This window comes from Catharus ustulatus, chromosome 2, assembly GCF_009819885.2.
Source record: "Catharus ustulatus isolate bCatUst1 chromosome 2, bCatUst1.pri.v2, whole genome shotgun sequence".
NCBI classification, from domain to species: domain Eukaryota; kingdom Metazoa; phylum Chordata; class Aves; order Passeriformes; family Turdidae; genus Catharus; species Catharus ustulatus.
Genome location: NC_046222.1, coordinates 49,313,986 through 49,341,207, shown reverse-complemented (window position 1 = coordinate 49,341,207; position 27,222 = coordinate 49,313,986). Strand labels below are relative to the sequence as shown.

Sequence of the window (27,222 nt, the reverse complement as noted above, 5' to 3'; positions counted from 1 at the left end):
CATCTTACTTGCTTCAGATTCTCTCTCTGGCCACTTTTGTATTCTGAATTTCACTTTTACACTCTCATACAGAAATCCTAACTGATATTCAAGATCATAAAAATAACTGGTGTTCATCAGCAGATTCTTTGTGCATATCATGATGGTCATTTGTACTCAGTAGAAGTAGTTAAGTAAAAAATTTAACAAACATGCTTGAACGACTCCCTGAAGAATTAAATCAGGGTGACTCAGGTGTTTTGACAAGACAATAACTTGATTGCTGATTTGGGATTATTGAAAGCTGAATCATAGATTACACCTGATGAAAAAAAGTTATATTTGTACTTGATTGGTCTGTATTTATTGAAAAAAAAAAAGAGAATTTAAGGAGAAAAGTAGGAACAATTCAGTTTGTTTAGATTCCATGTGTTTCTGATTCTTCTTGCTGCTTTTTTTTTTCTTTATCGATATTCCAGACTACTTGATTTCTATCTCCTGTTGGTTTCCATCAGTTGCAAAACTGTGCTCCCATAGCAAATAACAAAACATACCTGATTAAAGGCAGATTCCACCAAACTTTAAAGGTTGTTGTTTTACTCCTCTTCAGAGAAACATTTTCGCTCACTAATGCCCTATTTCAAAAAGTTCTTTAGGTTGTTATTGCAGGTGGTTTTTTTTATATGGGCTTGCACGTCTGGCTTTCGGATGCACATCTGCAGCCTCACCCTTGAAGTGCTTCCATATCTCATTAGGAAGTTAGCCATGTTCATTGGCTGTTTGATAGCAGGTTACTTCATGAGCACATTTCATTTATGCAGTTTCTTTGTTATGATTTTCTTCTCAGAAGCTATCTATTGTTTTTCTTTTGTGTTTGGATATGACCTAGCTTTTCATCTTTCTCCAATGTGATTCCATAGATGTACTGATTAGGAAAGATAAAGGATCTGACCTGTGGAGTTACTGACAAGGTTCCTGTTTGAACTAGTCTTTAATTAGGAAACACAACATACTTTTTTGTTGTTGTTGTTGTTGTTTGCGTTTGATTCTCTTGGTATTTGTTTCCTTTAAAAGAGCCAAAATAATAGAGGTTTTTTGAAAATTTTTAAAACACTTTCTGAAGTGACTCTTTTTATCTTACCCCCTTCATAGTCAATGAAACACAGAAATAGTCACAATTATGGATATCAAGAGCAATTGAAAATGGGTGGACAATGTTTTGTCCAAGAGGCTTATTATCTTTTAATTTTTCCTTAGAGAAAAAATACATCTTGAGAAGAACTTGGTTCCTCTGTCATTTTGTGTTGACTACATGGCTCTTGCAGATTTTCTCCTTCCTAGGACTACATGGCATTAGGGATTCCAAATTCCTTTGAAGTTATATAACCCAGGTGTCCCTTCCAGGTCCAGTTGTGCGCTGGTTGCAGGTCTGAACAAGATTCAGGTGTGCACCATTCTTCCCTCCCTCCCTTGGCACTTGCTAGCTGGAAAGAAACCCAGGTGCATAGGCAGAAAGTGAATTGCAGTGTGAAAACTGCTGGGTTGGATGTTTTGGGAACTGAGAGCATGGAACATATCCTGGAGTGCACTTCTCCTGCAGCCTTGGTGCAGTCACATTGCCCGTGGGGCTTCTGAAGAAATCCTTGTGCAAAATGCATGAGGTTGTGTTCTTGCTTTGTTGATGCCGTATTACATTGCACACAGTCATACTCAGCTCTGTGCCTACATGGTAACCAAACCAACTGGCTGTGTAAATAAACACCCATTTGCTCCAGTGCTGTTTGAAAATTTTCCATGCCTCAGACTGTACTTCATGGGGTAATTATAATTTGAAGAGGCTGCAAAAATCTTCAGATAATGATTGTACATCTCTTTGAAAGTGTAAAAAAGATCCATAAATCCTAGAATGATGATGTGAATGGCAACATATGTTAGCTCAAACTACATGGACCAAAAATAATTAGTGTTCCAGGGGGGCAGAGGCCAAATTTTGCCACAGGCTTTATTCTTCTCTCAATTTTCAGTGATTGTAGGTTATAGCTAACCATCTCTCAAAAGGGTGTGGTTAACCACAGTGCTGTAATGTGAAAGAAACTTCAAAGCAGCGAAGATAAGCTATGCAGTTGCCTTAGGCTTGGGAGAGACTGAGCTGAAATAGGAGTTGGGCTGAACGTATTAAAATACACTCCTAAATTTGAAAACTGCAACCATCAGACCTTGTGGACATCTTACTAAATCATTTAGACTGAAGTGCTGAGTACTTACAATATATCAAAGCTGATCTTGCTTTGATATATTTTAATGGGGTTTGAAGAGAGACATGACCACTTTTTAGCACATCAGCGTAGAGTATGAAGTTAAAACACAGAAATACCATCATTGCCTGTTTCTTTTGGAGCTGTCTACTCTAAAATCTGTAGTTATTTATTTAATGAGAGCATCATCATTTCACTACAGTAGGAGTTCTTTAGCAATGACCTCAGTTACTCTTTGTCCCTTCTTTGCAAAAGTGAAGTCTGTTGGTATCTGCTTTTGATGTCAATGTTGGGAAAATGAGAATGCAACAAACCGCTAATGCAAGAAATCTGAAATCTGTTTTTATATCAAAAGTTGGAACTACTGGATAGGAGGTCATTTGACATCATCATTGCCAGAAGGATTTTGGAATCTCCTACATATTTAAAGCAAACCTGGTTTTAATAAATAAATATAATTTGTAACAAGTTTTGAGTGATATTTGATAAGACTGTATTCAACTGCACTAAAATGCATCCAAGTGTACTGTAGTTAATTATATTTCTCTTATTCATTTTGTAATGTCCAGGGTTGGAATGTTTTTGTTACGATTTGCCATTTTTATGTAAGAGGGGAAGTTAAATCTCCTTGAAGATAATCCCAGCTTCAGTTTCTTCTCTTCTGCCTATCATTATACTATGGGATCTTTTTTTGCAATGTATTGATAATTGGCAGAATAATTGTTAGTGTGTCAAAGGATTGGCTGTACATCATCCAGAGTGGCTGTTCTTTGTAAGTCAGTATTGGAAGGGGAGTTTTGTATAATGGGGCTCAGGGGGTGGTGGTTATGTCTGTTATGACCATCTTTATGTTCCATCTGTGCAGCATTTTAGTCATCTCTCCATACTGGTATCTGGTGAAAAAGGAATGACTGTACATGTTCCAGTGGGTTGCCATCCCTGTCACCTTCTTAAGGCACTCTTTTCTGTGAAAACTGCAGGAAAATATGTGTTTAACTGGAATTTTTCCAAGGCTGTTAGGGAGCAAATATGCGTGTTCCCCAGCCAGGAACCCGAGAGAAGGAGTCTGCAAGAGGCCACGGCTCTCTGGGGAGCTCAGATCAGTAGCTGGGTATCTGCACACATCTGTTTCTCAGCCCAGCACATAGCAAGCCATTTTTCACTGTGAACTACAAGTAATTCCACCGTGATTTTTCCAGCATTAGAGTAGATGACATGTTTACCAAGTACTTGGAAATATTAATTCTGTTCTCTTTCATTTTGAAAATAGCTTGATGCAAACTTCATTTAACATCATTTCAGTCAATCTATATATAGTGAGAGATTTGTTTTCCTTTTAGTGCATGCTATTAATCTACTGGGCCATGGCAGTTTGTGTTGACACTTGTAACATGTCTTTAAATCAGATTGAAATGGAATTCTGTAAGGTCTTAGCAAGAAAATTCTTTTTGGTTGCTCACACCAATTTACTTTGAGCTGGTCTGTTTCCTGATGGGCTTTGAATAATTGTGTTATAGTAAAAGATTATAGTCTTTTGGCAGCATGCAATTATAATTTCCACCAAAAGCAAATATTGTTGAGGATGTGAAAGAATATAAATTTATGTTCAGTAGGTGCACTGATCAGAAAGGGTAGAACAAGGTTATATTTACATTGGCAGATGTCAGAAAGAAGAGATCACTTCAAAGAAATACAAAGATTAAATTTTACATTATTTGGCAGTTGTACTGTTGTTTTTTTGGTTGGGGTTCTATTTTTTTTTTTTCTGGTATAAGTTACGCCGTAAATTTTCATGTGTAATCTTGAAAATTTTAGTAACAGTGAAAAGACCAATTGTATATGATGTTAAATGCAAAGAAAAATCTGAAAATAATTTAAAGGATATATTCTCATGCTGTCTAAAAATTGGGATTCTGGAGAAGAAGAGGTGAAATTTTTAGCTTCTCTTTTTATAGAGTTACCTGACAAAGTGCATGGGCATGATTCTAATACTAATTCATTATACTAATTTTCTTGTCTGTTGTCATGTAGCCAAGTGCTACAGCTAACAGATGCAGTAATTTAAATTCTTAAGAAAAGGTAAGTCCTAGTACTGTAAATAAAGTAAAACTAAAACTGCAAAATATTGAAAATGCTTTTGTTTATGTTTTGTACCTTGTCAAAAATTTCAGCTACAGCTGAAATTTAAATACTAAATTAAATCGTTCTAACATGTGTAATGCTTTGAGAAAATATATTTTTTTCTGCCTTGGTCAGAACTAAGACTTAGTAGATAAGGATTTATATTCCTGCTCAGTCACTAATTTATTTCAGTCATTTAGGAATGACTGAGTCTGCAGTTACTTGCTTTAAAACAGGTATAATTCCCTGCTTAAACAAGATCGTAATGACAAAAATCAGTTAACAGTCTTGAAACCTGTCAATTCTGTGAAAATGTGTAACAGCTATCTTGAAGAAATTAAATAATCCCTCTACACTACACTTTTTTCTTGGCAAAGAAATCTGATAGCTGTTTCTGTTGTATAGTGACCTTAAAAGTTAGCATTAAGTGTTACCACTGGTGAAACTGTCAAGGTGACAGCATCCTGATGAAGAGTCTCTTGTCTTGCTTTTTTGTAGGTATGCTTCAGAAATCCCCTTCAGTTGAAGATTTTGTGGATGCCCTTGTTTCAGACTTAGACCATTACTTTGAAACATTTATCATGGACTTATAACAACAGAATGAATTTCTTTTATGGAAGATTGTGTATGTCTTCATAATTGTGGATAAAATATTGTTGTGACTGGTTTTGCTTTTAGAGTTTGACTGTTCAGGTTGGTGAAACGGTAATAAATCCTTTCATTGGATCACGTGGTTTTATTTATGGAGATGACTGTTTTCCATTCCATAGGAGCTTAAGCATGGAATTTGAGAGGACAAATCCTCTAGCATGTACTGTTAGAAAATTTGATCTTTGGAAGAGAGTAAATGGGAATTGAACTCATCCTTAGAGTGACTGGAGGGTATGAAATGTCTTTTGGTTGCATTGATTCACTATTAGGGTTTACCTCTTGATGTTATGGCCCAGAACTGTTCATACAGGTCTTTCTCATGTGCTCATGGATTTTCTTTGTTCAACCATATTTCTTGTAGGAGTCCTGCACTGGGGAAATTGTGTTTGAAACAAAGGGAAAATTGGAAATAAAGAAGTGACAAACTAGGAGCTGTATTTGAGATAGGGAAGAGAAAGATGGGAGAAGTAAATCTGTAGTCTTACTGGTCTGTAATGGAAAATTTTAGGTAAGGAGGAAGGAGATATGTTTCAACATGTAAGAGAGACAAAGGAGTAAAATAGGTACCCTACAGATGATCTGGTACCTGCATGTTTGTTCACATGGAGTTTCCTTTTAATGATGAGTGGACAAGTTTGGAGAACTGTTTTAAGTACAGGAGGGTGGGTTTTGGAGGGGAAACAAAAGAATTCAAAACAAATTTTTTTTTCCCAGGATAGACTGGAGCTGTTTGGTATGGTCACACATTATATAGTGGATGATGAACAAAGTGAATGTTATCAGTGGGTTTTTGTTTTTCCCTCTAAGTAAATTATGAAATGGTATTTGAGGGGGTTTTGGGGAAAAAATAAAAAAGGAAGAAAACTGGTGATTTTTTTTTTTTGTAGGAATAGCCTTGTTTAGAGGTCCTCTGTAGGTTGCTGTAAAAGGTATTCTAAGTTTTAAGTGTTCTGCTCAGCAGAAATGCAGTGAAAGAAGCAAGAGAGGAAGAGAAACAAATCTGAGAAATGAGGGCAAATAACAGAGAGAAGCAAGTAAAGGTAAAAGAACCCGGCCAGAAAATGTGGATGTTTGGGAAGGGATAAACAAGAGTGAAAGCTGATTGGACGATTTTCCCTTTTTTTTTTTTTTTTTTTAGCAGAATCTGTGCAAAAGTGTTGTTTGATATTTTACCGTGGTTTTTTTCACTGCCTGTTTTTGCAAGGTGGAAGTTGCCTTGTGTGAGTAGCACTGTCATTCTGGTAGAGCTGAGTTTAGACCTTTTTAGATGCTTTGATTAAACCATAGTAGATACATTTTCAGACATGTACCACAACCAGGCTTCTGGTTTGTACCACTGACTGACTCCACTGTGGTTCCCTGAGAGAGAACAGTGAATGGCTTTGCTTAACAAACTAGGTGGGCATTTTTCTGTAAGTAAAGTCATTAAAAAACCCCACAAAGTAAGTGTCAGTTTAGGTGTGAGTAAGACCCCATTGTGAAGATAGGAAGGCCTGTAAAGTATACAATAGCTGATGAATGTAAATTTAACAACCCATAGTGGGGTATTTAATGGAAGAACATTTCAAAGGGAATTCAAGGGTGTTGCTAAGGGAGCCTGCATTGTTTGTTGCCTGGGCTTTGTACTGGAACAAACTAACGATTATGTTTATCTGGAGCTGGCACATGTTGAAAGATTCATTGTGACAAAAAGAACTTAGCAAACGGAAATCCTCGTGCTGACACGGCTCTGGAAGCACTGTGGTAAAGAAAATAAGGCATCATAATTGGCGGAATAAGCAGAGCATTTACAATTAAGAGATTGCCCCTACATTTTAATTTGAAAGAAATTCAAGTGATACTGGATTTAGTGTACAGATACCTTTTCAAACTATAGGTAGTAGTTACATAGCTTTATGCTCATGGCTCCTTAATTCACCATCTCATTTGATCCTTCTGCAAACAACAGTCTTTTCAAGGTTTTATCAGAGTGGCATCAAATAATATCTTCCTAATATGAAATCAGATACCAGCAAAGAAAGGAAGAAAATCTTGCCTTTTGCCAGAGCATGGTGGATTGCGGATTATTGCTCAGATTTATAACTTGTGCGACGTCTGACAAAGATGGGTGCTAGTAGATAAATAAATACATCTCAGAATGATGGGTTCACATTCTTTTATGAAGAAACTCTGTTGACTCCATTGATTCTTTTTAAATTAAATAACCTTTGATAACCTTTGAGGATTGAACAGTAGACATGATTAAGCCTCCAGGGAACATATTATACCACCACCACAGCTTACTACAGAAGGGGAAATATTATTCTAAATTTTTTCTCTTTTTTTTGATAGTTGCTAAAAATGCTTCCAGCTGTTCAAATGTCTGATGCTTTTCAAGAGACTTATTTTCCAGCAAATAATGTGTACTCTCAGTAATGTGAGACCTCTCTTGTGACCAGCAGTGTAACTCTTCATAAATGTAAAAACCACTATAATCCTTTTCCAGCATTCCGTACTTTCCCACTGGGGCTGCTGAACCAGCTATCCAAAAGTTTGGTTTATAATACTGTAACTCAGCATCATGCTTTTAATCTGAAATTTTACAATGTTTTGGATTTTAGCTGCTATGGAAAATAAGTAGTGAACATTTTCAGAAGAAATTATACCCTTATGCAATCCTGAAATAATAGCACATAATTACAACACATCAGAAAAGGACAGATGGATTACGTTTGCAAGTCTGAGGTGTGAACTTTGCTGCTTTTTTTTTTTAATGTTTGGTGTGATTATTTTTCTGATTCACTTAAGATAGACTGAAATGTTATGTAATAGTTACTTTCAGGTGACACGAATACAGCTGGTGCTGGATGAAGTTCTCTAAACACCAAAGATAACAGGAGGAAAGGCAGCAGTTAAGAAGGCAGGGAAGAGAAGAGAAATCAAGCAGGGAAGAATTGAATATAGATTAGAAACCAGGCATGGTAATGGGTTGATAAAGAAGAAAAAAAACCTCTTGAGTTAAAAGCTTGGGCAGAGTAAAAGAGGTCTTTCTTTCCAAATGGAAATTACAGCACTGCTAGTAACAGAAGAGGCAGAGGTGTTCAAAAATGTTTCTGCTTTGTGTTCAGTGGAATGCCAGATGGAAGAATTCATATCATATGCTGATAAAAGCTTTTCTACAGATGTTAAATAGTTTCTTGTACAACAAGTCAAAATCTAAATCAGTGTGCAAAAAGAAAAAATTAATTTATATCAAAGTAAGAGCTTAGTATCATAGATGACACTAAGATGGAAATGAAGAGATGATTGTAGCAGCAATATTGATGGCTCAGGGAGCATGCATCTTAGTCTATCAGAAGATTAACATAATGTTGACACAGAAGCACAAATTTGAAAGATTGAACATTGATCTGAAAATGTTTAACAAGAGCTGGTAGCTGGAATTCTACAAAGTTGCACCTGATTTTTAGTTTATATGCAGGGGACAACAGGGGCAACATATGCGAAGAGCTGGGGTTGACTGATCAGCACCAGAAATGTACATCAGAACTGGACTGTTTTCTGAAAAACCTGCTCTAAGTCAGATTAATTCAGAGAAGCCCTGTAGCCTCAGTTAAACCAAGGCAGAGCCACCTTTTGTGGTCCAACAAGCTGTGAATGAGGAGAGTGTCTTTGGAAGGAGGTTTTTCCACGAGGATAGCAAGTCTGTGCTTGCTGGATAACTGTCCTCCTGGCGGCTTCCCCCTGTCTTCTGTGGAGAGCTGGAAAAGCAGTGTCAGCCAAAGCACCTCCTCTGCTTGCTGTGAAGTGGGAGGCACTGTGCGTCTGCTCTTTCAGATTGCTTCTGGGCAAAGTATTGGAGATTTTGTGTTCTCAGAGCCAGGGATTTGTGTGCTGTTGGGAACAAATTCAAATCAGCGCTTTATCCCAGCAGGTTTGCAGTGTACCAAAAAGGGAGTATTACATTAAAATTAGAAAGAATTCAAGAGTTAAAGAACTTGAGAATTGAAGATGCATGATAGCAGAAGGCAAGCACACAGATTTCCCTGGGAGAAGGACCGTGGGAGAACAGCTAGTGTGCTCGGGGAGGAGAGGGAAGGAGATAAAAGATAAGGAAGTATAAATCAGCACCAGTAGGGCTGTCTGTCGGCCCTTCTGATCTTCCCCGGGCTGAGATTTGTTTATTTTCAAGTCCTCAACAGCTGGCATGCAGAGTTGCACGGGTGTAGGAAATCATTATGACTTCTTGTTTGGAGGAAGTATCCAAAAAATCTCTTGGAGACAAACTACTTAAACCCGAAGCAAAGTGGCAATACAGATCTGACAGAATGACTGGTTGGTGCTCTGCTGCTGTGTAGATTTAAAAGCACAGAGGGAAGGGAGTGGGATACCTCTTGCCAGCAGTTGCCAAAGAGCCAATAGCTTCTAAGGCAGCTTGTAAGTGACTAAAACTTGCCAAACAGACAACTTCAAAATGGGGTGTGTCCTACCAGTCTAAGGATGGGGATGAACCAGCCCTTTTATGTGCCTTTTGTTGCTCCAGTAAATAGGGAGAGAGCACAGATGGCTGGAATAGAAGTGTCAGGAACCCTGGTTTCTGTTCAGAACACTTCAAAGCACTGAACTTTTTTTTTTAACATTACAAATTTTCAATTGTCAAATACCACTGTTGTTTACTTTTGCTGCCTGTCGTACATGACTGAGTTAATGCACCATTGAAGCATCATGTAGTACAATATTAAAATGGCTGCAGAAGATGCTCTTAATTAATCTTCAGGACATCTTGGGTACTGTGAAATGCCTTTTGGCCATTGTTCCTCTGACTCCATAAGACCCTTTCATTTCAGTCCTTAGACACCTCTAAATGCCTCCCTCTCCACCTGCTGAGAGAGATGCTCTGGGCTGTGACAGACCTAGGCATTGTGATCACGTCAGAGGAAAAGCAAAATGGCAGCATGGCAGGTTCTTCCCATCCTGTCCACAGCTGTTGCTGCTGGTGCCCATTTGGCCTGGAGTTTGTATCATGCTGAGACAGCATTTCTCATCTGCCTTCCCTGTGCTGTGGGAAAGCTGGGCCTTGGGGGAATGCCCTGAATGTGATCCACTAAGGAGGTGAAGCATTGCCAAGATGGGCCAAGTAGGGATGGATGAGCCCCTTTAAGTTACAGGCCACAGGAAGCAGCTGCTCCTCATGAATAATTTATCAGGTAGGTGTTTGAGGGTGCTTGTCCTTTGAACATGGTCAGAAGGCAGTGTTTGGCTGATGTTTGCAGCAACCCTTAACCTCATCAAGCTCCTCTGGCATACTCACAGAAGATTAGCAGGGTAGTTGTCAAAAATAGTCTGTTTATTAGTGGTGCTCTTCAGAAGTAGCCCCAAGGCTCAATCATAGCCTACTTTCAGTATTTAAAATACATATGAAAAAAAATGTATATAAGACCAGAAGGGCTGGCTGGTTTCACTTGGTGCACTCTCCTACCAGCCCCACTTTCCTTCTTCACAAAGATGGAATCCAGTTAACTCACTTTGTGGCTCCCTGCACAGAGGCAAATCCTCATCCAACCTACTTTCCTGTAGCTCAGATTAAGTTATTAAAGACTTGTGTTATTTATACCTGTTGAGTGTTTTTCCCCAAGGTCATTTGACAGCATCCCAGCTCCTGGGTTGCTGAACTGCAGCATCTGCTGTGGGCAGCCAGTGGCTGTGTGGAGGCAGCTGAGCTACAGCCTGGGAGCAGAGGATGTCTCAGCTTTGGGCAGCTGATAGGGCTGGAGCCCACAAGTGCCTGCTTTTCTTCACATGGATTTTAGAAATAAAAAAGGCATTAAAATTGCCTTGAATGCCTTGGCTTACAATGCTTCTGACATACAGATGTGCTCAGTTGCCTGCACTTCACTTCCAAGGAGAATACAGTTGTAACAAAATCATTTTATAAGAGAGCCCTGGGGGAACACAAGTGATAGAGCAGCTTTTATAATATACTAAAACGTCTATAAAACTAATTATATATGTTATCAAAATGATTCATGCTAGCCAGAGTAAATCCTACTCATTACAGGTGAGAGATGAAGTGACAGTTCCTTGTCTCTTAACATTTGCACAAATATATTGCTTTTTCTCCCTGTGCTGTCACAGGGAGGTTGGGGAAGGAATCCCCCAAGAACTGGAGGTGCCATTGCAAGAAAGAGGCAGTGCCACTGGGGTCTGTAGCCTCAGCTGATGGTGACAAGGTAAGTTCTGATCACACCTGATTCCTCACCATCGTGGCAATTTTTTCTCTTGTCTCCTGTAAGATTAATTTGTTGTCTTGCCCTGAAGCCTGCCCAGCAAACATGTCCCTCATGCATGGAGAAGTGCCATATGTCTGTAAGTGTTGCTCTTGCTTAAACTATTTAACATTGAAGGTCTTTTGCAAAACAGTGCGAATTGCTGGCGGTGTTTTCCCTAAGTAGGGATTTAGATAACTTGTTCTACTTAATCAAATTAGCTATCTTTGATTTAATCTGGTGTTTAAGCCAAATTCCCAAGACAAAGTAGTTTTAATAGTCTGTTCAGCTTGTAATCTCTGTTTTCCAAGAAAATCAGCTTTTATTTATTTTTGTTGTTGTTTCTGACAGTCTCAAATGTACATGAAAAACTGATGTAGGCTGGCTCAGTACAGGGAAATAGCTCATTTGACATTCATTTTCTTCCTTTGTGTGCTATCCCATTTTCCATGCCTTTCCCTTGGTCTGTCAGAAGTGTCTGTCAGCTGGTCTGGCATCTGTGCCTCTCTGGCTATAGCCTGTATTTTTTTTCTTCTTCCCTGATTCAGGTTTTTTTTTCTCTCGTTCCATCTTGCATCTCCAGCTTTCTCTGCTTTGTTTGGAGAAAAAAAAATAATAATTAAAGCGGGTCATTAAAAGCTCCTTTTTAGAACTGGTTCTCTGTTGGGAGCCTTTGTGCCAGCTGAGAACACTTCAGATCCCAGTCACCACATCTTATGGAAAAAGTCACTTTAGGGTAACCTCTTCAGAAGTGCAGGACTTGCTGAAGCAAACAGGACCCTTGAGCTTTGCTCTTCCTTTTCCATTATTCACCTGCATTTTAGGCTGGAGCAGAGGGGCTGTGCACCACTTATCAACATCTAGACTTGGGAAGGTGACCTTCAGCTCACACTTTGCTTACCCAAAGGCCCCTCTCGTCCTCCAGCTGTAGGTAGAAGATCCATCAGTGGTCTCAGTCTACCAAAGGACATGTGTGTGAATGCTGCATTAGCTCTGGACCTCTGAAACAGTGTTTAAGGGCCGAAGTCAGCATGGGGCTTCTGTGATTGTTGAGAGGCTTTGTTAAAGGTAAACTCCTGGAACCACAGTCGCAGTATGAAATAGTAATAGGAAGTTCGAGCTGGTGGTTTGGCTGACATCCTAGAATTCTATTTTATTTCCCCCTGAATGTTGGGGGAAATGATGGGGTAGATGAAAAGCTTTTATTTTCTGCATAAGGCAGGCAAGTGTCTCTGACAGGGGTGTTCTGTCTGTAACTTCTCCATTATTACTGCTCTAAGCAATTTAAATATGAATAACCCAGCTCGAAGTGGAAGGAAGCCATGGATTCAGCATGACCGCTGGTTGGAAAAGAGTAGGTGTTAATATGCCCAGAGGTCATCTGGGGCTTGTAACATCTCTTGGCAGGGCCCATGGGAGCCAAACTGGTAATTTTTTACTCTTCAGGAGTGCTGAGGTGTTTGCCAGCAGCCTCCTCATCTCACTCCATTTTCAGGATCATTATGAGGGAGGCTGCTGAATTGCCGTCTCTCCTGCAGGGACTGGAAGATGTCCACAAAAATCTGGGCACTGGTGACACTGAGGAGATGAAGTTGTTGTGGATTTTCTGTAAGAGGGCTGTGCCAGTGGAGACTGGGCCTGCTCTTGCTCCTTATCAGCACAGCCACAGTGTCAATGTCCCAAGAGTGTTTATGCCTTCAATGGCTTTTTCTGTTGGTCCGAGTCTAGCATGTCTCTTCTCTCTCTCCCAGAAAAGGGATGCTGAAGTGACAATAGTTGTTGGCTGGCTCAGCTGGAAGTTTACAGTATTTAAACTACAGCTCCAGGTACACACTCCGATCAGTGAGATGGGATCACCTAGCAAAGGAGAAGGTAATTAAAGGGCCATTACAGCAAGCCAGTCCCAAGGGAGGCATAATGGTCCTAGTGGTCCTGGTGAAGCTGCTGCAGGCAGACACTCAAGTGACATCCTCAGCTACCTTGCTGAACTCAGCGATCAGGAAGTGTGTTCTTACAGGTTGGTTTAAAATGAAATGTGTACAGCACAGCTGTGCTCATTCAAAAAGGAATTCACAAAGCTCTAAAGAGGGAATTAATCCTTGATGAGGTGCATCGAGAAAATGGTGATCTTTTGTTTTGACTGGAAGCATGTAAATCACCTGAATACCTTATTCAGGCTTACAGTAATTTCACGATTATAAGCCGCACCATTTTGACTAAAATTTTGGTCTGAACCCGAAGCGCGGCTTATAATCAGGTGCGGCTTATATATGGACAAAGAACAAAAAGTTGCTGTTTTAATTTGGAGGACAGGTGTCTGCTAAGAAAGGCAGGAGCCTCTCTTTGAAATGGAGAATGTAAACCCCCTCCCTCCAAATTATTATAATTCTGAAATCAAGGGGCTTTCAGGCAAAAATATGGGAATTAGGAATAACAGTTCTTTACTAGGGAAATTAAAATAGAAATACAGTACTACAAAGAAACAAACTCCAAACCCTGACAAAGTCAGAGTACAACCTGACACCCTGTCAGGCAGGGTGTTGGTAGCAGTCCCATTAAATGGTGGCTGCAGTCCCCTTGCAGTGACAGATGTGATTCAGTTGGAGCAGTGCTCCTGTAGAAGGTGCAGTTTCCCTCTGGAGGTCCAGTGGTGATGTGGAGAAATCCGGTTTTCCTCTGGAGTCCAGTGGAGAAAGGGGCTCCCTTAGTGTCCCAAAACCTCTGTTTTTATCTTGGTAAGAAATGTTGGGCTCTTCCCCCTGGCTGGAGCAACTTCCAATGGGATGAAGTATTTTTATCAGTCCCACAGTGGGACTCAATGGGCCATTAGCAGAAAATGACTCGCTGGAGGAAGGATGGGTTGTGAAAAGATAAAGAACAATGCCCCACCTGGTTTCAATGGATGGCCCATTAGCAGAGTATCTCCCATGGAGATAAGGATCACTGCTCCCACCCTCAACAGATGGTGATAGAATAGATACCTTTTATCACACTCTGTATTGTAACGTGCGGCTTATAATCAGGTGCGGCTTATGTATGGACAAAGAGCAAAAAGTTGCCGACACCCGGAGATGCGACTTGTAGTCAGTGCGGCTTGTAATCGTGAAATTACGTACTTAAAATCTGCTTTCAGAAGTGTTTATATAGAGACCACTGTCTCTTCATACAGACCTAGATCTCATGATACAAATTTTAGTCTTTTTTAGGATCTGTTTTATACATCCTGCTTTCCATCTTGTCTTTTCTTCCCCTTTGGCACTGCTGATGAATATGTTTCACTTTCCCATGGCTTCTACTCCTCAGCGTTGCACTGAGTTGGCTGCCAGCTACACCAGCTCTCTGTGCTGTTTGGAGTCCCCCTCCCTGTCAGGGAGTCTCAGGTTGGCCTGAGACTTCACTTTTGCTTAATTAAAGCATAAGAGGAGCAAAAAATCCTCACCCAGAAGAATACTGGAAGAGCTTGCACATGGTAATGGCAACATTTTCAGACAGTCCTGAATCTGGGCTTCCATACACCACCAACTGATGGATTAATTCAGACAGAAGTACATTCTTCAGCTGCTGGAGGTCCATGAGTATTGCTAAGAAAAGGGCTCATTCATGGACGCCAGTTTGCAATTTCCCACTCCATCACCTAATGAAGAGCCAGAGACAAGCAGACCAAGTGTAAACCTCCTTTGTGGCCGCATGTCACAGCACAGCAGGACATTGCAATGGTGCACACATTTCCTGTGTAAAAGACATTCACCCACTGAGGACTTTGAGCAAACACCAGCAAAGCACTTTGCAAAACCCAAGGGAGGGGCAGATGCCAGGATAACACATGATTGCTCCTGCTGCAGGGTTAGAGGGAGCTGCTGTGAGCCATGGCCAGGGCATCACTTCTGCCTTCACTGGGCAGGTGAGGAGCTGCAGAGGGACTGGGTCAGCCAGAGCCCAGCCCTGATTAGCAGCTGAAGGGACTCTCGAAAGCCCCCATTTTAGGCTCCTGTGGCTTTATTACCTGTAGAAGTGTAAAGATTGTAACAGCATAATGTAAAAATATATAATTCTATAGTATACACTGGACCTGTTCACCAGCAAGAGCTGGTGAGGTTGAAGAGAAGAGGGTTTGAGGTCGGAGTGGGGTGCTGCCAATGAGCCTGCAGGCAGTGGGTGTTCCCTTTCCAGGCATCTCCTCCCAGTGCCCATGGGGACTGTTTTGGCCAAAATTAAATTGGGTTCTTTGTTCCACTTCTTCCATCTCACTGTTCTTAAGTTTTTGAAGTGTTTTAAGATGTTAGTGTTAAAATAATTTCTGTTGAACTGAGTATAACCAAATAACTTGTATGTGATTTGGGCTGATTTATAATTAGCAGTTCTAAGCAGGAGATTAATTTAACTAAGTAGGAGATTAATTTAACTGTGTCATCCTTTCTGCTGTAACTCCTTTGCTCTTTGGTGCTGTTTTCCACCAGCTTAAGAGCACAGGAAGGAATGCCCTGCTGTGTCTTAACTAACATGTCAGCCCAACCTGCTTTGACTCACCCATTTAGGAAATTGAGTTGAATACCAGGTGTGCAAAGTAGATCTGATACGAAGGATTATTTGTTTTGCTGTAGTATTTCATGGTAAGATTATCTCAGGGAAGAGAAAGTGACTCTTTCCGGCCAAAAAAGAGGACAGCTTTGTGTTCCCAGACGGTTTAAGCCATCATGCTTCCCAACTGACCTGTCTAATCTTTTTGCAGCACCTAAGGGTAAGTCCCGTTACCAGCAATTTTTACATACTGTCATAGGTAGCTCTGTCTTGCTGCTGTGGCCAGTTCTTGTCCCTAGTTTTCATGGAGGGCCCTTGCAGAATAATTCTGATCAGGGCATGTGCTTAAGTCACCATTTTAAACACTTCACCATTATCTTCCTTTTCAGGAGCAGCTGTCCATAGATAGGAAGCCAACCAAAGTAATCCCTGGGTGATTTGGCTTTGAATGTCTCTGCCTTTTTAAAAGCAAGTTTTGCCTTGTGCATGTCTTATATCTTCCAAATTATTGAAATTAACCACTCAATTCTGTTTTCCAGTGGCAATGGGGGATCAGACCAGGCAGTTGAGGAGAATGGGAATCACAGACAATTGCAGCAGTGATAAATACCTGACAATTGCAGCTGTGATAAATAAGGCAGATGGGTAGGAAAGAGCCATAAAACAGGAGGAGTGGGGATAAGAGACATTCCTTTCCTGAGTGGAAAGTCTTCAGTGTGATACTATTTCTGACATGGGGCAGGGGATGGGGAGGACAAATCCTTCTGTGTCAAGAAAAAGGAGTAAATGCAGCATATCTTCTTCACAAAACAGATTTTTTATGAAGACTATGAAGATAAAATGCCTGGTATGCTTGAGGGGCAGGGTAATTCTAGAGAATAGAAGAGTTTTCTTTCCTACTTGTTTTTCCATGCAGCCCAGGGTTATTCAGCTAAGCCTTTAATACACAAGTGGGAATTTTGCTGAATGATTCTCCAGTACAACTTTTATGCAGTTTTTTTCTTCTGTCTCTTTCCCCTCCTTTTTTTGTTTTCTTTTGTTTGAACTACCCATAGGCAGTGATCCAATAGCAGACTTTTAAAGAATGGGTTGCTGGTGTGGGTTGGGGTTGATCTGGTCAAAGATGTGGTTTTTGGTTTTTTTTCCTGGCTTGGTTACTGGGCCAGAGGACAGAGCAGCAGTAACAGCATGAAGCAGTAGCTGATTCCAGGGCCATCTTCTGGGTGGCCATATATCTGCCTTTTTTTTTTCCATGAGAAAATGTAATGCAAGTTAAGCCAAATCTGAATACAATCTCTTTTTTTAATTTTGTTTTGTCCAAAACCTGAAGTAATTAGCAAAAGAACAGAGATCGTCAAGCATTTAAACCCCCAGCTCTTGCAGCACGGAGTGTGACAAGGCCAAACCAAAAGCCAACTTCTCTTCCCTACGATCAGGTAAGAACTGCAGGAGTATCCACAATGGAGCTGCAGCAGCTGTAGACCTTGGACTGGATGAGAAGCAAACATTAGAAAGCAGATCCAAGGAAGCTTTGATTCCAAAATTTTTAGTTGTTTTTGGGTCACCCCCTCAGCTAAGAGCTAGTAATAATTTCTATTTACTTACCTCTCTCAGCTGCTGCAGTTACAAAACTGATGCATCCGCAGAAGGCACAATTTTGCATCTTTGGGGATTTTTAGGCCTCTGAGCACTTTTACAGCTTATGACTGTACCTCTAGGCTTGCAGAGGGAAATCAGCTGCAAGAGGCAGGCAGCAGTGTGTGCTGGAAGTACCAGCCACTGCTCCCTGCTCTCCCCTGCCTCCTGCAGCTGTTGCTGCTGCCCCTGCTGTCCAGAGTCTACTTGCTGCAGAAAGGCAACAAAAAGATTTCTTCTCTAGGAAAAGAAAGCATCCAGGCCATAAATGCCACAAGCCCTCCTCAGTGACACTCTGTGCATTAGGAAACATCATCTGGCACTGATACTTTTCAGGAATGTCTACTACAGCACTTGCCAACACCTTGAGTAAACTCCAACACTATCTATTTGCTATTGAAAGTCACAGGAGATGTAATTTATGGCATTCTTGAGCTCTTCCCTGCTTCTCTCATTGTATTAGTGAGAAGGCTGAACCCACAGGGCTTGCTTCTATTAACCCGTCAATACAACAGGCATTTTATCACCTAAAGGATTTGGAGTCTCTTCTGCCTCAGTCCATCTGTTCTGCCAGTTAAGAAAACAGTGAATGAAGATAACTTTGTGGTAGTCCTTGCCCATAAAAAGTTGATTACTCCTCGTTGAGTAAGCAAGAGATCCTTCAAAGTCTGAAGTATATTTAAAGAAATATTTAAGTTGAAGATTTCATTAGATTGAAGGTTTAACATGAAGAGTATCTGCACAAACCTTCCCAGAAAAAACTTCCTTATGTGAATTTTCACATTTTGTCTAGGTATATAAATTTTTTTGATAAAGGTTTTTTGTCTCTTTATAGTCTTAAAACATCAAAAAGTGTGATGTATTTTGGCAAAATTCAAGTGTTATTTGCTGGAATATTCTGGGTCTATTTTGATATTGCAGTCAGAATGATATTCTCTCTCTTGCACTGGTGCAGTGTCTCCTTCAATTGTTGAGCATCCTCAGGGATAAGGTTTAATGAAGCTGAAACTGATAAAGGAACACTACAACTGTTGTATCTAACAACATAAACTAGCACCAGGTTGGTAAAAAATTTTCTTTTTTCTCTTGCAACAGAGAGACAACAAATGGCCAAGCTGATACTTGCTGCTGAATCACTTCAAGTTAAACTCAGCTACCTGATGTTGCTGGAATCAACACCAATATGCAAGAAAGCACATTTGTAAGGTATGGACAAAACTGGCATGGTAAATGCTGTTACTCTCCTGATTCCAGATCTTCCTCATTTTGCTTTGGGCTGGTGCAGATTTATGTGTGTTTATGTAAACATGAAGGTAGAGAAATAAGGTGGCTGTAGACCAGTACTTTACTTTGGCTTTTAAAGTACGTTTTGCAATGTAATATCCTCCTTTGCTCCTTTTTTTTTTTTTTTTGGTGCACAAAAAGCCAGCTATCCTTTTCTCATTCTTGCTTTGATAACAAATAACCTCTGCTGCTGCCATTTTGTTCAGTATTGGTGGAACACCCATTATGTGAAACTTTTTCCCCCTCCAAAGCTCCCATATTGGTCTATGAAATGTCTAGGGCACTTGAATGCTTGAGCTGAAAGGCATTTTAAAAAATTGATGCAGAACCTTTAGTTGTTTCGGTTTTTTTTATGTTCTCAGTTCATTCTGTAATCTCTGCCACATGCAGAATAAGTGCTTGGGTGGTGTACAGGTCTCCCCTGAACTGGTCCACAGTGTTCTGTAATTTCCTCAAGTTTAGGACTTAGCAATAAAATTACTAACTGACCTGGACAATGCCCTGCCTCAGGTCATGATCAAGGTGACAAGTTTATTATTTTGTACACATTCTGTATTTATATATGTTTATCGTTATGTTCCAATGAACTGTGTGATACAGATCTAGGTCAAATCAAAATGATCTCTGGAAATCCAAAGGTTTATTAATTCTTCTAAACTGTAAATCGGTTCTCTCCCTTAAACTGTTTGTTACAGCCAGATTTTGATATATTAACTGCGATATTTAGGGGAATTTTTGCATACTAAATAGCAGGTGAATTGTCCCTCCATAAACTGAGACTGGGCAAAAGAAGTGGAAAACTCCACAAAGATTGAGGCTCAGGGGAAGTACTTTCTAAAAGCTGCCTTCTCTTTTTGTCTGCTTTTCCACCAATGCTTTAGAAAAGATGTCATTTATAAGCTTTTGAACATGCCGAATCTCCTTTTGTCAGATCAACCAAAAAAAAAAAAATAAAATCCAACTGTGATAAGGATTTAGAAAATCATATTATGGGAAAACCCCCTCAGTCCTACTCAGCTGACCCTGCTGTTGAAGCTGTGGTGCTGTGTAGAAGCCGCAGTGTGCCCCCAATCTGCCACCCTCTCAGTCAGTAGGCTATTAGAAAACATTTCCTCTAATCCCATCATTCACTGCTGTTGTGGAAAGCAGCAGGCTCCCCAGCAAATCCACCCACGCTTGTTCTTATCCCATTGAAGGCGCTACCTTATTGGACATAATCGAAATGGCTCATGTGCTGCTGTGTGAAGAGCAAGTGGGCTTTACCATCACTCAGGCCAAAACTAAATATGGATTAAATTGCTCCCTGCCAGCACAAAGTGTGCATTGTGTGGCTCTGCTCTGCAGTGCCCAGCCTCAGCTTTCTCCATGCCTGATAAAACACTGCACCCTCCTTCAATCCCCCTTTCTTAAAAGGGCAAAACAAAGCAGCAGTGTCTGCGCTGGAATGTGCTGCAGGTAGCAATCTAAACCTCCATCACCAAAGACAGTGAGAGGATTAATTTAATGCATGGAGGTTGTTGCTTGGAGGGACTTCATAGGAATGCAAACCAAAGGCCCTCAAAGAGACCACAACAAAGGGAAAAGCCATGTGATCTCAAACTCCTGGTAGGATGAGGAGCGCTGGATTAAGGGCTTGGTGTACCTTGTAGAAAAGGCAGGAAATACTGTTGTACTGAATATCAGTGCAAGCAGGGAAAAGATTTTGGGGTGGGTGGGATTTTTGGAGACCTTCTGGAAAGCTTGGATGGAAAACTGCAGCCTTGTTAATGACTTTTATATAGTAATTGATGTGAGCAATTGTCAATGCAAATTTAGTGGTCATGTATGTCATGTGTTCTGAATTGTACTTAGTTTCCAGATAAATAACAGTTTTTAAATTTCTTTTTGTTTTATTGATTATATTTTTTAAAATTTTTGTCAGGGGCACTTCATTGCAATCCTGGCAGTGCTGAGAGTCACGAAGATTCCTGTCTTGGCACAAAGAGGCTTCCCAAACATTCCACGTGCTGTTGTGCAGACTTGCAGACCTCCAAGTGATCTCCAAGGACACTCAGGTGGGCTGGGCATGTGAACTGCTGCCATTTGTGACAGTCACAGTAGAAAACAAGTAGAAGAGTGCTCAGGAGTGCAGCACATGGACACATGGGTATAAGGAGTCCTTGCTATTCTGGGAAGGTGATCCCCAGTTAAGCTCTGAATTATGTATGTCAAAGAATGTAGAAATAGCAGCATTACACCAAGAGCCAATGTGAAATTTCCTCAACTAAACCAGAGACAGGGACGCAGCAGCTTTTGAATGTGTCCCAAACTTTCCACCCAAAAGTCAAGGAGTGCTATCACACTCCAGCAGAAGCGCTCTGGCTTTATGTTATCTGCAATCTCTATCTGGATTCAGTTTCTAGTCACTGCTTATGGCTTTATCAAATGGACCAATTTAATGCAATTATCAAATTACTCTTTCTTCTCAATCTTCTACTCTTGTCAGTCAGACTGTGCCACTCCTTTCTTAATCATTTAAATTGGGGCCATGACTCCAATTCTGCTTCAAAAATACATATCCTCTCATTATTTGCTTATCTGTCTTGTCTGAAACAACCCTAGTGGTGTGGAGCACAGGTTCTCTTTTCCAAGACTTTGTAAAGACAGCAATCTGTCTTTTTTCTCCCAGCTTTTCCCCCCTCCTTTTTTGAGAACAGAATTTTTAAATAGTTTTGAAACATTTCTGATTTTAAGTATTGATGTTAACTTACTGCTTCTTTAGGGTCCTCCTGCTTGAAGAATGATGTTACTGCTAAACCGCAAACATCTCAAGACAAAGATGCACCAAATTCTACCATAACCTTGATATAATTACACTATCATGGAATTCTAAAAGAATTAAAAGAATTCATCATTAAGTTTGTACAGAAAGCTATTATTCATTTGAGGTCAACAAACCAAGACTTGTTCATGTAACATTTTATTCACAAGTAGAAAAAGTATTACAAAACAATTTATACAAGATTTTAATTTACATTTGCTAAAGGAGTATTTAAAATAGCAATGTAAGTCCCTAGACATGACATGTGGGCAGTCTAAATGCAGTGATAGTGGATGCTTTCTATTGGCATGTACAACATTGCTTGCCACAGGCAATATAGAAAAGACCAATTTGGTTAAATTAAGAAAAAAAGTATATACACATAAAATATACACATATATTTTAAAAACACTCTCAAGTTTTTCCTCCCAATTTGCTCTCAAGCTTTCACTCATTAAAAAAAAGCCAAAAAACAAAAACCTCAAAAGAACCCCAAAAAGATCATCTTTCTCCAGGGTTGCTGGATAAAAATAATTATACAAAGTTTAAATTCCAATGAGAAAACAGACTGTGGCAGATGCTGGCAAAATTTTTGAACATTGCTTTTCAAGTACTGTTATTAGTGAAAAGCTAAATCTCTGTATGTTCTAAAAATATTTTGCCATATACTGAAATGCACGTTGGATTTTTTTTCTATTTACAAAGTATATACAAAGAAGCACACATCTCTTCATGCACACATAGTGAAAAATGTTTTGTAACTTCTTAAATGTATGAAAGTATACAAAGAAATTATTTAAAACTACTCATATTTAAATATATATGTGAAAGTATTTATCTGAGTAATTGTACTGTATAACTGCTTATTATTCCATCAGTGACCAAAAGGTGATATCCACTACTTAAAACATCAAACCAAACAACAGCAAAAAATCACTTGGGTAACTTGTTCACTTTGTTTTGAATTTGGGAACTGTGCTTTTGCACCAATGAATAATCTCAGTGGTGAAGAGCTGGAGCGTCTCTCTGCCATGGCTGCCTGAAATGTTTTTAGCTATTCTTGTGCAGGTGCAACCTTCTTCAGTGTGCTCCAAACCAAAAGTCTTTTTCCATAATGGATTCTGAATACTGTCTCAACATTTCCATTGCCACACATCTGTGGAAAGATGAGTAATACTTATTGCCAATTTGCATGTGTTTCACTGATTGCTTTGCTTTAGTCAAGGCACATTGGGTACTTTAAGGAATAATTGCTAGAGTTCATCACAGACAAGTGTGAGCCTGTTGAGCGTAATGAATCAGTAGAGGTTACTGAGATTATTCACAGAAGCAAACAATATTTTAGGGATGAAAATGGCTGGAAAAAAATAATATTAAGGGATGGTGATAAAGCAAACCACTTTTTATATTTTGTGGGGAAAATTTGAATTGACACAGTATTACAGTGAAAGGGACAGAGTGTCCTCAATGAAAGGGACTCCTAAATGGATGAATTAGTTCACCAACAGAGCTTGACCCTTAAAAATAATACATCAATAAAAAACCTTGGTAACAGTCTCACTGTATAAATACTTTCATGGCACACCTGCTGTAATCTGACATTTTGATCTGACAGTTGATTACAATTATTTCAACATTCAAAATTATATGCTATAACAAGAATTGCTGTATTCCAATACTGAGACTACTAAACACAATGTCCTTATCTATATTCTGACCTTCATTAAACTAAATCTAATTTACAGCTAATCTGCTGCTACACCTAACAGAGCAATGCCACCTCCCAAAAATGTAATAATTGGATGGAGGGGACTTCAACCACACATACTGTAACATGCTAATTCTCTAACTCCCCAAACTAGCTTATTGACTATAATGTAATACACAGTAAAAGCTTCAGTTTATTAATAGGTGATCCTTTTATAAACAGAAATGGATTTTATGTCCTTCAGTTGCAGGAATATTATTTAAAATTAGAACCAGCAGAGAAAAAAATCCTAATGCATGCACAAATCTGCAAGCAGAGTAACTGGCCCCATGTTGTCCCACATCTTCTGACACCTGTAGCCATATCTGTAGCCCCTAAATACAGAGAAGTATTTTTATTTCTTGCTGTAGTTACATAAACTATTAAGCTCAGTCCATTAGATGTTTTGAGACTCTGAGGAAATAAAAAGAGAGATTGAAAAGGTCATAAAATCCACTTTCAGGGTCCTCATAGGATGCTCCTTGAAGTTTAATTTCACAGCTGTTACAGCTCAGACACAATTGCTCAGAAGGTGTGAAATGATGCCATTTTTTCCCAGCTGGTTGGAAACCATGCAACACTGAAGACCAGACTATGTTTGTTGAGAATCAGCAGAGGAGTGTAAGGGGAAGCATTCAGCTTTAGTACTGAGAGAAATAGCTCCAGTCCCTAAAAAAACCACAGAAGAGTGGTTACATAAATTCATAAAAAACCTGTATGTACTTCTATTAAAAGTATTAAAACCCACATTAAAAAGCTTAGACTTGTGTGTAAATATATAAAAATATGCTATATTCTGATTTTGTTATTCTTTTGAAATATAATGATAAAACATTGACCTATGCAAGACTGTAATACATCCACAGGCAGTATGAAGACATTCTTGCCTCAAAATACTTTTCAAAAAAGACATGAATGATGAAGAATAACTGGGGAAAATGCTATAGACTGAGACTAAATAATTGTCTTGGAATTATACAGCTGGCCAGTGTTCATCCTGAAAATACATCTCTAGTAAGCCTAGTCCTGGTCTTGTCCCGTGAACATGACTGAAATTTCTCTGCCAGAAATGCACACATGATGGTACACTGTAGAGGCTGAATGGGGAGAAATTGTACAAAATGAATCAGTAGGGTCTATTATAAGAAAAAAATTGAAGAAAAACTTAATCCTCCTAATGACCTTGATTACTCAGAATTATACACAAATCTCAGTAGTAAATAGAGGACAGGAGAAAACTAACAAAGCTTACACGATTTTGAGATGCTAGAAAAGCTGTCTTCATACACATAGGAATCAATAAGAAAATTGACAGTTCGTACACCGTAACAAGTCTAGTAAAAGAAAAGCTAATTTTTGTAGTCATATTTTGAAATTCTGTAGTTCTTTTGATCTAAGAAAACTCTTAAATAATATTAATCACATACCTATGGAATTGATGCATGGTTTGGTGGGAAAACACCCACAGAACTTCTGATTTTTAAAATCTTGTTAGTGTGGAAATGCATTCCCTCAAAACATCAAGAACTGCTGGGAACTAGCAGTGTTGAGATGTGAAGCTGTATCCATGTCACTGTCCCTTCCTACACACAGCTATAGAGTAGGACGGCCACCAAATGATATTGGGCACACAGAGAAATAACTTGCCATCAGCACACAGGCCATAATTTGGGATCCTTTCACAGATTAGTTACTTGGGGCTCCAGATTACTTCCAAAGGTAGAGAGTTCCATTTTAAAAACATGGAGCAGCTAATATTCAAAAAGATAAAACGATGAAGCTGTATCAGAGTGACTTTTTGCAACAGTTCCACTGTTACATAGTTGAGACAATTGTTTATCACATTTTTTGCATTTTGACCTCAAACCTGCATTTTCCCTGAGCTTTTATAGACAAAGTTGCATTTTATGGACTAACTTATGTTTTATCTGATGACACGGGAATATAAATGGCATTATAAGGCATTTGAGATTCTCTTTTGTTTCTACTAGTACTACAATAACTCCACAGAAAGGCTTTGTAAATCGTTTTGGATGAACACTTGTACGTCTTTTATGCTTTGTTTGCAATAGGCGAAGTTCTCACTCATAAACAAAGGCTAGCCTCAAACAATGGTTTGGTCATAAGGCTATTAAAATGAATTTTTCTCTTGAAATTTAATGAAAAAATTCCTTGATAAAAGCTGACTGGTGCACAGACTTACCCCTGTATTCTGGTTAATATTATTTCAACACCACAGTTTGCGTAATTGCACCTTTCAAATTCAGTTAAGGATTTAAAAATGTGAAACTGCTGGGTCTCTTGTAGAGGTTTAATTTCAGCAATAGCTAGGTGTAACCTATGGAGAAATACAACCCTACAACTTCTTACAATTCTATTTTTATCTAGCTCTACATGCCTGGAGCACTCATTCTCATTCCTCTGTAGTTATGTTTTTTACCTCTTTATCAGTCTGTAGAGTCATTTGTTGTTCCATTACACTTTGTCTTTGGCTGGCTTTCAGGAGTCACCGAGTTCTGAAGTGATGAAGCTTCTGTGCACGTTCTCTGTTCGGAGATTTCAAAGGACTTTGCAACATTTCCCTCAAGAGACTTAGCTGAAATAAGTATTTCACTTAGTTCCTGGTTACTATCCAATTCAACAGCAGCTGCATTTTCAGTCTCAGGTCTGCAGGATTTTGCAGATCCTCCAGCCAGTTCTGAATATGATTCGCAGATAGAAATGCTGTCACAACAAGCTGAGTTTTGCATAAGAGGCCAAGCATCTGGAATGTCTCCACAGGTAGAGTGTGAAAGAGAACCAAGGAAAGCAGGAATCATTTCTCCAACAGAATCAGAAGCTCTGCAGAAGGATTAAAGGTACATGGTTTACAAAGCATTTCAGAAAATATTATCAGTATTTAAATTATTTGTCATTTATAATTATAGGTATTTCAAGAAGATTTAACAGTGTTATATTAATACTCTAGAGACATCCTGTACAAACTAATTCTATTGAGAAGGAATACAGTTTATTCCTTGGCTGGAAATGACAAAAACTCTGGTGAGCACTACTTCAGACAGTGAATCCAGAATTCTACAAAACATGAACTATAGCTGGGGTTGTTTAGGGTCAGAAACATGACAAAAATACTGTAGTAGCGTTCAGATATAAATACTGTCACAAAGAAGAAGGAATTTTTTCTTCTCAGTGCATGGAGAGTGGAGTATTAAGACAAGATGTAACAGGCTTAAAGTGCAGTAACAAAGATGCTTGGGCAGAGTCTAGAATCTTCAACACCAGGGGAGTTTGGTTGGTTTGGGTTTTTTTCTCCCCCAAACTATAGATAGACAAATATCTCATGGAAGTAAAAGAAGTACTTGGGAATAGGCAACAAGGCTTCTCGAAACTTTGTGTTGCTTTAAACCTGAAAACACATTCATTTTAGATTTTTCATTTTGTTCTGTCTAGTCTTCAAAATGCGAGTTTTTCTTCTATTCTCTTTTACACGGAAAGGACGTAATATAAAGAAGAGCAAGAATTATTTTTATGTTACAGAAAATGGAAGAAAGTAGAAGTGGAAACTCAGTATTATCTACCTCAAGTTATATGTTTTATTTCCAAAAACTATCTGCAGATTTTTAAAAATGGAAGGGCTATATTAAGTCTGATACGCAGTGTGACAAAACTTGTCCCATATTTACATGTCTATAACAGTTTTTAAGTAGCCTTTCTCATTTCCAAAATGTGATGCTTTAATAGCTTTGGTATACACATAAAGCATTTTCAGAGATGAGGCCAAAAGTCAGGACATTGCACCACAATTGAAGGAAATACATTATTCTGGCAAAGGAAATTGGCACAAGCTCCATTTCTACTGGAAGGAACCACAGGATCTTTGATGTCCACATGCATGGATATGACAGTTATTTTTAAAGCCTTAACCAAAAGATTCCTCAAAAAGTACACAACTCTCTATTTGTCAGCCTTGGTGGGATACAAAGATGA

General features: G+C 39.2%; 2 protein-coding genes and 1 long non-coding RNA gene across 5 annotated transcripts in view; 2 read left to right on the top strand and 1 right to left on the bottom strand.

The window, feature by feature from the left end:
* LOC116992965 (mitochondrial intermediate peptidase) overlaps nucleotides 1–5,081 on the top strand; it is a 70,475-nt gene extending 65,394 nt beyond the window's left edge. Inside the window, exon 19 of the mRNA XM_033053131.2 lies at nucleotides 4,854–5,081. Coding sequence (XP_032909022.1) covers nucleotides 4,854–4,948 — 95 coding nt within the window. The 3' untranslated portion in view covers nucleotides 4,949–5,081. The remainder of the gene's footprint in view (nucleotides 1–4,853) is intronic.
* A 13,406-nt stretch (nucleotides 5,082–18,487) lies between these two features.
* LOC116992819 lies at nucleotides 18,488–23,244 on the top strand. Its single transcript, XR_004417113.1, has 3 exons — nucleotides 18,488–18,610; nucleotides 20,610–20,742; nucleotides 21,450–23,244. It is a non-coding gene; the product is annotated as an uncharacterized LOC116992819 (long non-coding RNA).
* A 2-nt stretch (nucleotides 23,245–23,246) lies between these two features.
* The window catches only part of LOC116992818 (tumor necrosis factor receptor superfamily member 19-like), a 55,921-nt gene continuing 51,945 nt past the window's right edge, over nucleotides 23,247–27,222 (bottom strand). For all 3 annotated transcript variants that reach the window (XM_033052814.1, XM_033052815.1, XM_033052816.2), the window contains 2 exons: nucleotides 25,676–26,076; nucleotides 23,247–23,904 (listed from right to left, as the gene is read on the bottom strand). In XM_033052814.1, the coding sequence (XP_032908705.1) occupies nucleotides 25,683–26,076 (394 nt within the window). In that variant the 3' untranslated portion in view covers nucleotides 23,247–23,904; nucleotides 25,676–25,682. The remainder of the gene's footprint in view (nucleotides 23,905–25,675; nucleotides 26,077–27,222) is intronic.